Source organism: Neophocaena asiaeorientalis, unplaced genomic scaffold (assembly GCF_003031525.2).
Source record: "Neophocaena asiaeorientalis asiaeorientalis breed wild unplaced genomic scaffold, Neophocaena_asiaeorientalis_V1.1 scaffold240, whole genome shotgun sequence".
NCBI lineage: Eukaryota > Metazoa > Chordata > Mammalia > Artiodactyla > Phocoenidae > Neophocaena > Neophocaena asiaeorientalis.
The window spans coordinates 6,740,922-6,757,956 of NW_020185331.1; the positions used below are offsets into that span (position 1 = coordinate 6,740,922).

The 17,035-nt window shown below is 37.3% G+C and overlaps 1 protein-coding gene across 1 annotated transcript in view; it reads right to left on the reverse strand.

Moving 5' to 3' along the window:
• Positions 1-17,035, reverse strand: part of CFAP43 (cilia and flagella associated protein 43) — a 99,956-nt gene that overhangs the window by 65,400 nt on the left and 17,521 nt on the right. Inside the window, exons 6-9 of the mRNA XM_024734977.1 lie at positions 13,571-13,730; positions 10,150-10,217; positions 8,418-8,549; positions 3,999-4,115 (exon numbers count right to left, since the gene is read on the reverse strand). Of these exons, the coding sequence (XP_024590745.1) occupies positions 3,999-4,115; positions 8,418-8,549; positions 10,150-10,217; positions 13,571-13,730 (477 nt within the window). The remainder of the gene's footprint in view (positions 1-3,998; positions 4,116-8,417; positions 8,550-10,149; positions 10,218-13,570; positions 13,731-17,035) is intronic.

Here is a 17,035-nt window from a genome sequence, read left to right on the forward strand (position 1 = left end):
TTTTTTTTTTTTTTTTTTTGTCTTATTGCATTTAGGACTTCCAGTTGATTTCATTAAGGTTTTCTTTTTTAAAGATGTCCTTTATCAGACTGAAGAAGGTACCCACTATTTGTTGTTTGCTGAGAGGTTTTGTTTTGTAATGTTATTATTAATTATTTACTCAATGTATTTAATAGATATAGGCTCAGATTATTTATTTCTCCTTGTATGAGTCTTGGTAGATTACATCTTTCAAAGAATTGGTCCATTTCATCTAAACTATCAAATTTGTAGGCACAGAGTTGTTCATAATATGGTTGGCCCTCTGTATCTGTGGGTATCTGTGTATCTGTGGGTTCTGCACCTGCAGATACGGAGAGCTGACTGTACTATGCCATTTTATATAAAGGACTTGACCATTCGTGCATTTTGGTATCCACGGGGAGTCCTGTAACCAATCCCCCATGGATACTGAAGGATGACTGGACTCTTTTATTATCCTCTTAATGTCCCTGGGGTCAGTAGTAATGACCCCTCTTTAATTTTCATTTCTGATGTTAGTAATTTGTATCTCCTCTCTCTCTCTCTCCCTCCTCTCCCCACTGCCTCATTAACTTGGCTAGAAGTTTATCAATTTTATTGATCTTTTTAAAGAACCAGCTTTTGGTTTCTTAGATTTTCTCTACTGATTTCCTATTTTTAGTTTCATTGCATTCTGCTCTCATTTTTATTATTTCTTCTGCTTACTTTGGATTTAATTTTTTTTCTATTTCCTAAAGTGGGGGCTTAGATTATTGATCTTAAACATTCTTCTTTTCTAATATATGCATTGAACGCTATAAATTTCCCTCTAAGCCCTGTATTCACTGCAAAATCCCATAAATCTTGATATGTAGTATATTCATTTTCATTTAGTTCAAATTTTTAATTACTCTTAAGACTTCTTTGAGCCATGTGTTATTAGAAGTGTGTTGTTTACTCTCCAATTATTTTGGGGTGGGGGGAGTTTCCAGCTACCTTTCTGTTATTTACTTCTAATTTAATTCGATGTAGCCTGAGAACGTATTTCTTTTAAATGGTTAAGGTATGTTTTATGACCAAGAATGTGATCTGTTTTGGTGAATAATTCATGTGAGCTTGAGGAGAATGTATATTATGCTATCATTTGATGAGGTAGTCTATAGATGTCAATTAGATCCAGTTGATTGATGGTATTGTTCAATTCACCTATGATTTTGATCTTTTGCCTGCTGGTCTGTCTCTCTGAAAAATTTCTTTTAACATTCCTTGCAAGGCAGTTCTGCTAGTGACAAATTCCCTTAATTTTTATGTGTCTGAGAAAATATTTTTTCCTTCACTTTTGAAGGATAATTTTGCTGGATATAGAATCCTGGGTTTTTTTTTTTTCTTTCTTTCAACACTTTAGATATTCACTCTACTTTTGCTTACATGATTTCTGAAGAGCAGACCACTGTGATTCTTATCTTTGTTTCTTCAAGGGTAAGGTTTTTTTTCCCTTTGGATTTTTTTCAAAATTTTTACTTTGTTTTTGATTTTCTATCATTTGAATATAACAAGCTTTGGTGTCGATTTTTTGGTATTTATCCTGCTAGTGTTCTCTGAGCTTCCTGGATCTGTCATTAATTTTGAAAAATTCTCAGCTATTATTACGTGAAACATTTCCTCTGTTCCTTCCTTCCTTTCTTCTCCTGCTGGTATTCCTATTATGTGTATGTTATACCATTTATAATTGTCCCATGTTCTTAGATATTCTGTTCTTTCTTTTTCATTCTTTTTTCTTTTTGCATTTCAGTGTTGCACGATCTACTGACATTTCTTTAAGCTTATTGATTCTTTCCTTTGCAAAATTCAGTCTATTGATGAGCCCACCAAAGGCATTCTTCATTTCTGTTACACTGCTTTTTATTTCTAATATTTCTTTTTTCTTTGAGTTTCCACATCTCTGCTCATATTATCCAGTCATTCTTTCACGTTGTCCACTGTTTCCATAAGAATCCCTAGTATATTAACCATAGCTTGTTTTAAATTTCTGGCCTGGTAATTACAACGTGTCTGTCATATCTGCATCCAGTCCTGATGTTTGCTCTGTCTCTTCCGTTGTTGTCTTTTAGTATGCCTTACAATCTTTGTTCAAAGCTGGACATGATGTACTGGGTAAAAGAATATGAATTAAATAGGCTGTAGTGTGAGGTTTTATGTTTATCTGGCTAGGAGTTAGACTGTGCTTACTGATTGCTGTAGCTGAATGTGTCAGAAACTAAAATTTCCTCTGGTGTCCTTGTTTTTGTCTGAGATGTGCAGTTTCTCCAGTTGTAATCCACCTGGGTACTGGCTCCAGTGGTGGTTTCTACTTCTGGGCATCTGCTCCAGTAAGCTGTAATTCTTTGCATCTGCCTGTCTGTCTCTATAATTTGGGGGCGAGTGGTTTTCCCTATGACCTCAATTATCTGATGGGTCTAAGAGGAATTGTTGATTTTAAATTTATTCAGCTTTTTTCTTTTTAAGATATATTAATTAATTTATGTAATTTATTTATTTTTGGCTGCATTGGGTCTTTGTTGCTGTGCATGGGCTTTCCCTAGTTGCAGCAAGTGGGGGCTACTCTTCATTGTGGTGTGCGGGCTTCTCATTGCGGTGGCTTCTCTTGTTGCGGAGCATGGGCTCTAGGCACACGGGCTTCAGTAGTCGTGGCTCGGGGGCTCTAGAGGGCAGGCTCAGTAGCTGTGGTGCACGGGCTTAGCTGCTCCGTGGCATGTGGGGTCTTCCCGGACCAGGGCTTGAACCCGTGTCCCCTGCATTGGCAGGTGGATTCTTAACCACTGCACCACCAGGGAAGCTCAATTCAGCTTTTTCTTGTTGTGAGGTTCTTTACATGCTGGACTGGAAACCCAAAGTTCATATTCATTTTTACAGATAATTTTTACTCTTTCACAGGATCAAGACTGAAAGCAGCTTAAAGTAACTGCAATGTGATACAATTTAAATTCTGTTTCTTGAATACTAGGGAGTGGGTAACATGACATTATGGATCAAGTAGCTAAATCCTAAACATGAAAATCTTGTATTAAACTTTTTTATTGAGTTGAAACAACCCTAAAAACAGACATAATTCTTATCAGAGAACATCTGGAAGAAAAATCACATAATCAGAATCTGAAGATTGGAAGGAACCTTAAGTTACCTATTCCATAGTCTATGTATTTTTTTATTTGCTAGAACTCCCAAAATCTTAATGGATTTGTTGATGAATTATATGAAAACTGAAATATGTTTCTTGAGATCAACTAAAAGTAAGCAGTTAAACACCAGAAAAAAATTTTCTTTTCTGCATGTAGAGGGAAGTTTTTTTTTTTTTCCGAAGTAGACTGAATACATGTTTTGTGCATGGCAACTATTTCATTTTCATTTTCAGATCGGGCTGCATCACTCTGAGAGGGTAAACACTAATAGTTTAATAAGTGTTGACAACTCATTAGCAATGAATGTGTTTAACGATCTGGCTTGGAAAGCTTGGATGGTGAATACAAACAGGATGGCTCCTACAGGGAACTCTGCTCAATATCATGTAGCAACCTAAGTGGGAAAAGAATTTGAAAAAGAATAGATACATGTATATGTATAACTGAATCACTTTACTGTACACCTGAAACTATCACAACATTGTTAACTATACTCTAGTATAAAACAAAAACTTTAAAAAATAAAAACAAACAAACAGGATGGCTCCTAAGATTTTAATTGCTTTGGTCATGTTCAGAGACTTAATATTATGAAGTCACAATATGACGATATCATTCTAACTGGGGAGTAGATTTGATGACGGAAGTAGTTGGCATTCCTACCACATCTTCAAGAGTACGCTTGGGGGACTTCCCTGGTGGTCCAGTGGTTAAGACTTCGTGCTCCCAATCCCAATGCAGGGATTTACAACAGGCTGCACATGAACTTCCAAAATCTTACCCTTAAATCCTACTGTGAAACAATACCATATTCCTTACCATGCAGTATTCATTTCCAGGTGTGATAAAGTCTGTTGCCTGAAATTTCCCATCACAAGCCGCTAGGAGTTTTTCAAAGGTTGGCTCCTCATCAAAAGTGTATATATAAATAGATCCCTGTAAATATACCAAAAGAGAAAAAAATAATGCAATTGTGTGTTCAGTTCAACAAATAGTTATTAAATGCTTACTGTGAACAAGGCACTGTGTGAGAAAAGGTAGTGGGAAAGTAGAGATAAACTCAGTAAGGCCCTGACCTTGAGGAGCTTAAAATATAAATGTTTATTGATTCATTCATTCATTCCTCAATTAAAATAATCAGTAAATAGGACTTTCTTCTTTTCTCCATTTCCAAGCATTTTTTAAAGATTACAATACATATCAAAGCACTTTTTCCTGACTTTAAAAATAATGTCTACTTATGCAGAAAATTTGGAAAATGTAGAAAACCAGAAAAGTTGTTAAGATGAACTAACTTCTATCACATACTAGACCATGGTGGGCACTAACAAAAACTTTTAAATGTACATTTGTGAAAATTGTAGAGGTGTGGCTGAAGCTGTTACTTATGACGTGTTTATCATACTCAGGTTCCAAATTCACCTCTCCAAAAAATCTATCCTGTACATTATGCATCCCTGCCAAGTAACTGTAATACGGTATGTTTATTTAACTAGCAATAAGAAGTCTGCTTTCAACTGATCACAAGTTCTTCAAGTTTACTTAGGTTAAACGTGAATATTTTCGTTCCTGTTTATCTAAAAAATACAACTCTGTAAAGTCTAAAATTTGGTAGGTATATACTGATTTTACCTTTCATTCATTTACCTTTTATTAATTCCTTCAACAAATATTGAGTGGATACACTGTGCCAGACACAGCTGTGGATGCTGGGGCTGCATCAGAGGACAAAACAGACAAAAGTTCCCTGCCCTTATGGAGCTTACATTCTACTGGGGACTTTGGCCAATGAATAAGATATCTAAATAATATATATTGTAAGTTAAAGAGCAATAATTTAAGAAGAAAAAAATAAAGCAGGGAAAGAGGATATGACATTGCAAAATAAGAGGGTGAAATTCTAAACTGAGTGTCCAAGAAAGGCTTTACAGAGAAGGTGTGTTTAGAGAAAAGACTTGAAGGAAATGAGGAAGGGATTCATGTGGATTCTGTGGGAAATGCATTCCAGACAGAAGGAACAGCCAGTGCAAACACTGTGAGGGAGGAGCATGCCTGGTGCGTGTAAGCAAGCTGTGTGATGACCAGCATGACTGAAGCAGGGTGAATAAGAAGAGTCGTGGGAGATAAGGCCAGTGTGGGGAGTGGAGTCCACATCATGAAGGGCTTTGTAATGCATAGTGAAGATTTTGGCTTTTACTCAGAATAACATGGGGAATCAATGGAGGGCTCTGAGTAGTAGAGAGAGATGCTTTGCTCACTTTGGCTGCTATGTTGAGTACACATAGTCTATTCTATCATGTACTGAGAAAAGTATATTAAAATCTCCTATTGAGATCATGATTTTGTTTTTCCTTGTCATTTTGTCATGTTTTGCTTTATATATTTTGAGGCTATTTTATTTGGTACATATATGTTTTAAAAGTTTATGTATTCCTAGTGAATTTAACCTTTTACTATTCTAAAATAAGCCCATTTATTCTTAGTAATGAACTTTGCCTATAAGTCTTTTTTGCCTAATATTAATATATCTCCAAAGGCTTTCTTTTGGTTAATGTTTGCATGATATATCTTTTCCCATTTTCTAAATTTACTTTCAATTTTTAATTTATTTTCAATGTTACTGTATTTCTTAAAATTTACTTTCACTCTTACGCTTTAGATATGTCACTTGAAAACAGTGCAGAGTTAGGTTTGGATTCTTTTTTGTTGTTGTTGTTGTTGCAGTACGCGGGCCTCTCATTGTTGTGGCCTCTCCCGTTGCGGAGCACAGGCTCCGGACGCGCAGGCTCAGCGGCCATGGCTCACGGGCCCAGCCGCTCCACAGCATGTGGGATCCTCCCAGACCGGGGCACGAACCCGCGTCCCCTGCATCGGCAGGCGGACTCCCAACCACTGTGCCACCAGGGAAGCCATGGATTCTTTTTTAATCAAATATGGTAATCTTTGCCTTTTAACTAGACCAACTATTCTGTTTTGCTTTAATTGTAATTACTAGTATATTTGAGATTAAACATTACATTTTAATTTATGCTTTCTACTTTCTCATTTGTTTTGTGTTTCTTTTTCTCTCTTTTCTTACCTTGTTTTGCGTTGTTTTTTTTTTTTAACATTTCACTTCCCCCCTCTATGATGTGGAAATTTCATCTGATGTTTCAGTTCTTTTATGGTTACCTTAGCAGTCAGAACATGCATACTTAGCTTATAAATATCAGAAGTTACTTAAAACATTTACTCTCTTCCCAGGAAATAAAATAAACTTGAAATACATTATTCCATTTACTCCTTTCCCTCCATCTTACATTATTGTTGTCTGGAATTTTAATTCAATGTTATTTTTAAACCCAACTTTGAATTAGTTGTGCTGTTTTATACAGTCAGTGTTCACTTACATTTCTCTACACATTTACTACTGCTCTTCATTCTTTTTGCATCCCAGTCCTTCCACCTGGGGTCATTTTCCTTCTGCCTGAAGTACATTCTTTAGAATTTTCTCTAGTGATGATGTGCTAACAAACTCTCAATTCTGGAGTATCTAGAAAGTCTTTTTTTACCCCTGTACTGAAAATTATTTTCCCTGAGTATAGAATTCCGGGTGGTAATAACCTTATTTCACTAAATCAGGGGTCAGCAAACTTTTTCTATAAAAGGACAGCTAGTAAATATACTAGGCTTTGCAGGCCATGTGGTCTCTCACAACTACTTAATTCTACCATTGTAGTGTGAAAGCAGCCATAGATAATACATAAACAAGTGGGTCTGACTGTGTTCCACTAAAACTTTATTTACAAAAACAAGCAGCAGGCTGGTTTTGGCCCATGGGTCTACAGTTTCCTGACCCCTGCACTACATGGAAGATCTCATTCCACTGTTTCTTACTTACATTATTGCCAGAGTAGTCAGCTGTTAGTGTAACTGAAAGTCCTTTGAAATAATCTGTGTTTTTCTCTGACTGCTTTTAAGATTTTCTCTTTGTCTTTGGTTTTCAAAAATTTCACTTTGTTAAGTCTAAGTGTGTATATTTTTCCTGCTTGGGATTCACTGGGCCTCTTGAAGCTGTAAATTCATGTATTTAATCAGTTCTGGAAAATATCTCTTTAAATATTACTTCTGTCTCACTCTCTCTCCTCTTTGGGATTCCAATCAAATACATGTTAGATCTTTTCACTGTATCATTCATTTCTCTTACCCTCCCTTCTGTATTTCCCATACTTTTGTCACTTGGGTTCATTCTGGACAACTTCTTCTGATCTATCTTCCATTCATTGATTCTCCAGTCTTCTGTCAGACATATTCATTTAATTTTTTCTTTGTTAGTATATTTTTATTTTTTAGAACTTCTATTTGTGTCTTTCTCCCTTCTGTTATGTTACTTTTTTATTGTTTCCTGTTCTCCATAGATATTTAAAATTTGTCATTTATTAAAACATCATTAGCACAGTTTAACTTCTGGTAATTACAGAAACTTAACTCTTTCCATATTTAAATTTAAATTTCTTTTAGGCAGAAAATCATTGAACTTTACTTGTAATTCATCTAAAATCATTGCCTAACAATATAAACTAATATATCCTGACCTAGGAGTCTTCCCAACAGTATAATTCAGGTGGGCATTTGATTTTAACCTGTATTTATTTCCCTCCCTTCTTCTCTTACAGAACCTGTGTTTTCCTTAGAGAACCACCCATGACCCCAGTCTCAGTTCATGTTTGGGTGGATTGACTCTACCCAGGGTCCAAGGGTAAACATGGTCAATGAGAGTTTAGAATTCCTCTGGACATAATACTTGACCCAGGGGTAGAGAGGTGACCCAAGTTAGTACAATGAGTCTAGATTCCAGGACATTTTTTTCCAACTGGTATTTTCTACCAGGGTCACCAAGAGGATAAAAATACAAAATTGGAGTTGCAGAAGGCTCTCTTGACACCACAGGGGCGAGTCTGCATAGAAAAGGAGGAAGCAGAGAGGAAACAGAGCCAAGATATGGCAGAAAAACAAGGCATGCAGCCTCATGGGAGCTCCTGGATTTATATCAATTCCTTGCTTGCTTTCAGTTATACACACAAAAACAAACAAACAAACATCCTTCTGTTATTTAGGTCTTTTAAACTGGGTATTTTTTCATTTGCAAGCTAAAGAGTCCTGACTTTATGCAACACACTCTGCCCTTCATTCCTGTCATGCAATGATGATAATAATAATATCTTAAATTTCATGTCAAGAAACCACCATCTAGCATACCTTGTCTGTCTGAATCAGCAACATTCTGTAACTGGGAGAAAACATCAAATGTTCCACAGGCCCTTCAACCTCAAGAAAATCCTCTACTTTGTAATTTGTATCTTTAATAAGAAAAGAATACACAAAGCCATCCTAGAGACCAAAAACAATGAGATAAATGAAGAAAATTAGTCTTGATCAATGCATAGTATTCAATATACTTTCCTCATCAAACAAGCTAAGAATTATTGATTACCATCTACTATTCATTTTTTGGAGTCATCATCTATGTTTACATTATCTAGAATGCCGTGGCTTCTTACCTTTATTTAGCCAACTTTTAACCATGTTTCCTGGTCAATGTTCAATTTTATCTCTTTTGTGACACATTTTTCAATTACCTAAAATTTTACTGATCTCTCCTTTCTTTGAACTTCTTTAGCATTTATCTTCTTACCACATTCTTCATTATATAGGAGGTGGGGCAGATGAGGCAGAGTTTATCGTGTGGCTGGTATCCAGAAGTCTCCTTACTTCAATGACCTTAGCCTTAATGTATGTATAATCATCATTTTGTGCATTTCCTAAATCTCTAAATGACTCAAAGGTAGGGAGTGTGCTGTTTATTTCCTTTGTATTTTCTTTTCTAGTTTTTCACACAGTGCTAGAAACAGGGCAAGTATCCAGTAAAAAAGCGTTGGTTAAATGTTGATCAGTTAGTTGTAAACAGCTTTAGGTTAATTTAACTACTCTCAAGAAAAACGGCTGGGTTCAGACTTAAGACCTGGGGGGAGAAATGTGCAAGGTGCTTTCTCCATGCCCATCATCCTTCTCCATCCCTCACCAGAGCAGATGCTCCAACCTCTCCTTTAAACTAGGTTAAAAAAACACACCAAGGGTGGCCTTGAGAAGGACAAATGCAGACTAAATGTAGGAGGAAGTAGTCTGTTGCAAGGTTGGGGAGAGGAGATTACAAGCTACATGTAGGTTAATGAGCTCCAGATTGTTTCTTGTTGGTGGAGCTACATCTCTCATTCTGACATCATTGCCTAGCTGCCCTTAGGTTCCTGGAGATGTGATCTGTGGCAAAAGAAGACACAAAGCTAACAGTGTTCTGGGACGGCTACCAGTAGACCTGAGATTTTAGTGTAGGTCAGCTCCAAACCTTAGCATTGATTACAACCACATGGAAATGTAACTTGGTCTGGCCTCTTTTCATACTTACTGAGGCTATGTGCCCTAATAAATGAGAGCAAGAACTTTGGAGTTTGCCACACCTGGGTTCAAATCCCAGCTTCTCCACTTACTGGCTGGTGAACTCTCTAAGACTTGACTCCTTCGTGTGTGTGTGTGTGTGTGTGTGTGTGTGTGTGTGTGTGTGTGTGTGTTTGGGGGGTTGGATTTTTTAATCCTGTTTTTGCTTATTTGCAGTAAGATAGACATATAATAGATCATTATACTGTTATCTCTAATTTTGTATATATTTGAAATTCTTCATAATAAAAAGTTTTACAATAAACATCTCCCCAAACAGAATTTTAATTAATAACCTGACAGAACTTGACATCCCAAATCATGGCTCATCATAGAAAACGGAAGCAAATGGAAATTGTATATTTTCTTTTCTTTCTATTTGAAATAAATTTTTAACCATTTTTAAATTGAAGTATAGTTAATTTACAATGTTGTGTTAGCTTCAGATGTTTGTATATTTTCTTGAAAGCAATTAATTTTGAAGAAAAAAATACATTACAATTCCAGAAGCAAGCACGCCTCCCTTCTGATATGCCATGGTGACTGGACTGATAAGATTTCTTCCAACTTTGGAAAAGAAAAACAAAACAGGTGACACATAATTAAAAGTGCTGTACAGAGTAATTAATCTCACTTGCTTTCCTAGGACTATTCATTTCTTTGTAATTCTTCTTTCCACAAATCAACTTCCTATCAGGATATGTGCTATGCTTCTCAAACAATGAAGAATAAAAGCTGCTTTGCAATGACTACTGATGTAAATCACACAAGTTTTTTTCTTTTAATGTTCTGTATCATCAGATCTATGGAAGTAACATTGTGGAATTATATAGTTAATATATTTTCTTTTTTAGGAAAGCAATTATCAGAAATTTTAAGGGGTCAGAAAGAAAAAAGACAAAAACCGTATTATATTAAGCTGTATACTTAAGATTTGTACATTTTATGGTATATAAATTTATACCTCAGTAAATAAAACACAGTGGACTTAAAAAAGTAAAAAGAAAAAGTGATCTATAAGAACTTTGTTATTAATAAAATATTGTCCTGGGGAAAGTAACAAAAAGCATATTACCTTTTATGTAGATAAACCGCAAGAACTATAAGATCAAAGGCTCAGAGACATGTATCAGACTTTTACTTACTGAACACTACATGCTTGGCATTTCGCCAGATGCTAAGACACATACTGTCCTTTCCTCAAAGACTATTCACCCCAGCAGTCTCTTCTTTCCAATCCAACTGCCACCAGAGTCCAGGTTGCTATGACTCCTGGCCTAGTCTAGGTGCCTGCTACTTATAGCCACCTGCTTCTAGGATTGTGCTTCCCTGAACTATGGATAATTAATCTCCCCAAGCACAATTCCAATTGGGGCACATCCCCATTCAGGAGTTGATGTCAGTCCACTGTCGGCTGAATTAAGTATAAATGCCTTAGTCAGACATTCAAGGTCAGATATGGTATCAGATAGATGTCCCTTTGTTCCCCACTATTCCTGCATAACACTCGATGCTCCAGACAAACTGGACCACTTCTTTTTCTCAGCCTTCCCCATGTTTTCTTGTTTATGCAGATACCATTGCCCCAAATTCCACCTACCCTCATCTCTGTCTGTGAACCCATCCTTTAAGGGCTATTTTAAATGCCACCTACAAAATGACTTAACTTGGCAGTTTTCCCTCATCTGAATTCCCATAGCACTTTATGAAGTTCTCCTCACATCTTAATTTTCCTGGCTACAATTATTTGTCAACTTGTCTTATTCTCTTTAATAAAATATAAATCAGCACGTTGAATGTGCTGATTATGAGATTATATATTTGCCACCTATGTCAACTTGGAGGCACCTTGCTTAGTGTCCCCCTCCACATTGTAGAAGCTAGATAAATATTTATTTGAAAATATTTATAATACATCGTGAAAATAATAAAAAATAGTGTACAGAAAGGAAATAGTGAACAATATAAGACTACATACAGGGACTTCCCTGGTGGTCTATTGGTTAAGCCTCTGCGCTTCCACTGCAGGGGGCGCAGGTTCAATCCCTGGTCAGGGAACTAAGATCCAGCATGCCGTGAAGTGTGGCCAAAAAAAAAAAAAAGACTACATACAACTAAGTCCTAAATTGTGTAAAACATTACAAGTGTGATAGGGATTTGGAAATGCGAAACATTGTTTGGTAATTCACTTTACAAACACACAGAAGTGCCAATTTACTCCCTAGCAATCTCTGGAATTAAACTATAGAGCCAAAGTTTGACTAAGTCACAGTTCCTAACTTCAAAGAGTTGGTGACTAGTGGCAAAGACAGACAGGCATATGGGGCATTGTAACAGCACAGGATGAGGCTCTAACAAAGAAGTGAGTCTGATGGAACCCCAAATGGGGCACCTGATTTTGCCTGTAGGTTGGGGTGAGGACAGAGCAAGGCTCCAGAATGGATAATTTTGCCAGGTAGACAAGGAAGAGAGGGGCATCCTAGACAAAGGTAACTACCAATGCCAGCAGGCAGAATTTAGAGAGAGCACAGGAATGATGAGAACTTCTAAAAGGATCAAGTGGGAGAGCTGAAACTGGAAAGATAGGCCAGAAAAGAGGCTTAGTTTTTAGAGAGCTGAGGGGTGGCATTGTGGACATGAGATCAGAGGGTGGACTGGGCCTGGAGAGTACAGGTGACAGTAAAGGGAAGAGAGATGGGGACTGGGGTAGGAAAGTTGAACCTAGTGGCTTCACTTTCTCAGTGGAGTGAGTCAGGGAACAGGAGAGGGAGCAGATAAGGAACATGCAGCTGGGAAAACTTGCTGTAGGACGTGGTGTTTGAGCTGGGAACTGGAGGATTCAGAGAGTAAGGTGGCAAGGGAATGAGCTGGGTGGTGTGTCTGTAAAATGATGGGAAGAAATGACTGGCTAGATCAGGAAACTCATACTGGGGAGTAGCAGGAAATAATATTATTAAAATAATAATATTTTTATTTTAATAATATTATTAAAACAATATTAATGGTGCAGGTAAGATCAGGTTAGAGAAGGCTTGAAATCAAGGCAAAGTAGTCCTTGAGTTATATGTTGAAAATGGTCTTCAAGTTTGGCAGGGATGAGATGCCTGATTCGGGTCAGCTGCGGATTAAGGTCAATGAAGTCAGCCCTAAGGTTGCTGCAGAAATCAAGGTGTGAAATAATAAGAGGAATTGGAGTGGAGCGTGCATTGGTCAGGTTGGAGAACTTGCCCTGGTGAGAATCCCTTCTCAAAGTGTCTACACGTAGCCCCCCACAAGGTGACATTGGCTTCTCTGACTCAGGCCCAACTCTGGCCACAGCTGATGGGACCAGGAATGGACACCAGATCCAAGGAGAATAGGTCAGATTCTCTCAGAAATTCTAACCAAGCAACAAAAAGTAATTTTCAAGATGGCAGTTGGTCTTAAAAGAAGGTCTTGTGGAGAAAGGGTCATTGTGGAAGGCACATTAGCTGATTAAACACAACGGGCATATATGTATGGGAAAGGATAGAGCATAGTAGCTACGAACTTGGACTCTGAAGTCATTGTCTGGGTTCGCGTGTCAGCTCCATAATTTACTAGTTATGTGAATTCGGGCATGTTTCTTAACCTCTTAATGCGTCCATTTCCTCATCTATATCATGAAGATCAAAATGTATTTCCTTACAAATTTGTTTTAAGGATTATGTGACATATACATATAGAGTGATAGCAGAAAGTCTAGAGCATAGAGCACTCAATAAACATTAGTTAGCTACAAGAAACATCCAGAGGACTCGGTAATGAACTAGAGGATAAAGAAGGAGGAATCAAAGATGTCTCTAGAAAGAGAAAAATAGGGAACAAAACATCCATTGTCAAATGCAAAACCATCACCAATGGCTACACTTCTGGGAAGATAAAGCAAAGCAGTTTCTTACCCCTTGGTGGTCCGTCTTCTATCTTATTAAGCACAGTTACCTTCAAGTTTTCTCCACTAATCATTAAAAGATGACCCTCTTCACAGCCAACATATAGGTCACTTGTTGGAGTCCAGCAGTGCATAGTCGGGTGAACCAAAGTATATAGATCGTCTTTAGGCTTCAAGGAAAGGTTTAAAACTTTGTGTTAAGACAACAGTCATGGCTTAAGAGCCAGAGAAATACTCAGCAAAAACAATTTCCAAGACAAAACAGGTGAACGTGCGGTGGCTTCTCTGGTTGTGGAGCACGGGCTCTACGCACGCTGGCTTAGTAGTTGTGGCGCACAGGATTAGTTGCTCCGCAGCATGTGGGCTCTTCCTGGGCCAGGGCTCGAACCCGTGTCCCCTGCATTGGCAGGCGGATTCTTAACCACTGCACCACCAGGGAAGTCCCACAAAAGTCTTGAGTAATAACTTCTACACTGTTTCTTGGTGGACTTTTTGATATCTTGCATCTAAGAAAGTCATTGTTTAGCTAAAATCACACCATTTGAGGAAGATTTTGGTCAACCTTTCCCCTCCTGGTTCTGCAGGGGGGCATGAATGTGATTTTCCTTGAGTGGCTATGGAGAGGCTGGCCTCGATCCTCTGCTTGGTTAACTGTCACGGGAAATAAGAGGACACTTTATCTGCCTCTGGTAGCCTCTCTAGTTCATGAAACATCCTACTTGACTTTGATTCCACGGAAAACTCAGAGAGAAATGCACAAATCTTTGGGATGTGCCTAGAAGAAATGTTGGTTTTGGGAACTAAAAATAATATGGACCTAGGGTCTATGGCAAATTTTTCCTGTAAAGGACCAGGTAGAGAATAGGCTTTGCAGACCACATAGGTCTCTGTCACATATCCCTTTTTTTTTTTTTTTTTTAATCACTTAAAAATGTAAAAAACAGGGGCTTCCCTGGTGGCACAGTGGTTGAGAGTCTGCCTGCTAAGGCAGGGGACACAGGTTCGAGCCCTGGTCTGGGAGGATCCCACATGCCGCGGAGCAACTAGGCCCGTGAGCCACAACTACTGAGCCTGCACGTCTGGAGCCTGTGCTCCGCAACAAGAGAGGCCGCAATAGTGAGATGCCCGAGCACCGCGATGAAGAGTGGCCCCTGCTTGCCACAACTAGGGAAAGCCCTTGCACAGAAACGAAGATCCAACACGGCAAAAATAAATAAATAAATAAAACTCCTACCCCCAACATCTTCTTGAAAAAAAAAAAAGAAAAAAGAAAACATAGTAGGCTATAGTAGAAGAGTGTTTAACTATTACAAGAGAATCTATGAGAAAGCAATTTGTTCTTCTTGGTAGAGAGAAGGAAGTGGACAGAGAGAGAATTATCATTTGGGATGGACCTGGAAATATGACTAAGGCAGAAATCATACATAGAAGCACTCCACGTGATAATTTTTTAAAGGATACATTGTCTTTAATTGTATGATTGGCCTATTTCATGCCCTCATAGCCTTGGATTGTTAGAAAATAAATACTTGAGTAACAATTTCGCCACCCAGTGGGCAGGAAAAGAAAGGGAACAAATCACTCAAAAGGATTAAACTGTTGCTGATTAATGACATTTTTGTGGTGTCTAAACTGAGATTTGACTCAGAGGGAAAAGAGATACTCCTGACTATCATTATTTAATCATCATTATTTAAAAGTTGCCTGGGTTGTCTTGATGACCTTAGACTATAAATCACAAAAAGACAGACTCTTACCTCGTATGGCAATGGGCTCAGAAATCTTTAAAAAACCACACATATCTGGTTCTCACAATACCAGTGAATCTGTATGTATGCCATAGAAGGTGAGAATTAAAACTTGGAATTTTCTTGCCTTGGTATATTAAACTAGTATTGTGTGTGGCTTTTCTTACTTTAAGATAAACCTGGGCTTGTCTTCCTATTACTTTCTTTCATCAGTAAATATGTTCCATTTAAAAATGAATGTAATATTATGTGGTGCAAGCAGAAACAATAATTTTCAATCCTGGAACTTGAGAATTTTAAAAGAAAAGGTGCCAATAGTGTTTAAAAGTATTTTTTGGTAACACCACCTCCTTGTTCAGTCCTCTGGAATCAAACATTTTGATCACCCAAGGACAAAATATAAAAAACTCAAGCCCAACTTAATATTGCTTTAGAAATTGTAAGCATCTGAATATGTGTCAGAATACTTGAGTTTTAAAAGGAATTTCTGTTTAGCAACTTCTGCTTTAAAAAAAAAAAAAGTAGATGGAAAAAGAAAACTGGACCCTTGAGATTAAATTCACTATCTTGGATCCAATTTCTGCCCAGATAACACCTGCCTTTGATTTCCCCCATGCTACTACTGGATACCATTTCTAATGCCCCAAATAAGTTGTGTAACGTGATGCGGGCCTACTTAAAGTCCTATTTAATGTGTCTTTCTAGTGTTAGCTATAAGAGAAATAGGGGAGTATTTAACATTTGTAATTTTATAAAAATCCACATTTGTCAATTTTTAAGACCCTTTTTAAGGGTCAATTTTTAAGACCCTTAAATAGGTCAAGTCATTACTGGTTTCTTTGCCATTGGTACTGGGTCACAAGAAATTTCATTCACAGGAAGAAATAGAATCAAGACATTTGAGATCTAAGTTTAGTTATGCTTTCACTCATTGTTTTTAGCAATTTTTCTCACCTTATTTGTCTATAAAATGAAAGAAGTAAATACTGGGAAAGTTGATTTCTAATTTAAATGTAAAGTAAATGGCCTTAATAATATTCCCTGTATGATTTATAGGTGTCATGCTTTAATATTAAATTTCTGTTTTCAGAAAAAGGTTAAAATGCACTGAGTTACAAAAGTCCTAGGAAATAAAGATGTCTGTTTATTATGAGCATTTTAAAAAATGGTAACTCCACATTTAATTATTTAAAGGTGGCATTTCATAGCATTTTTCAAATAACAAGAACAATTGCTTGAATTTTAAATGTTTTATGTAGGAACCATCAAGTTGGCACAAAGGGTGAATGATGTGGGCTCCCACAGAAATTTGTTCACACACACACACACACACAAATTTGAGATGGTTGAAAATGTGGGTTCTTTGGCATCAAAAACTAAGCATAGAAACATTGTTTCAAGTTGTAAACCTTGATGGCTGATGTGTTTGTTTTTACTTTGCTGCCCCACTGTGGCTGAATGTGGTTGCATTTCCAAGCACAGGACCTGTACTATTCAAAGGAATTAGTTATTTTCTGTAATTTAAAAAAGTGAGTAATTGTCATCCTTTAGAGGAAATACTAAGAGCATACAACCTTTTCCCTTGCTGGCCAGAGATTTTTTGATAAACTAATTATCACATGGAACTATTTTAAACATCTATAGCTTAATTCTCTGCAGTGTTCAGAAACACTGGGGAAACTCTACTTCTGTTCTTCTGGGCTTGGAGCTTTCACACAAGCATTCAC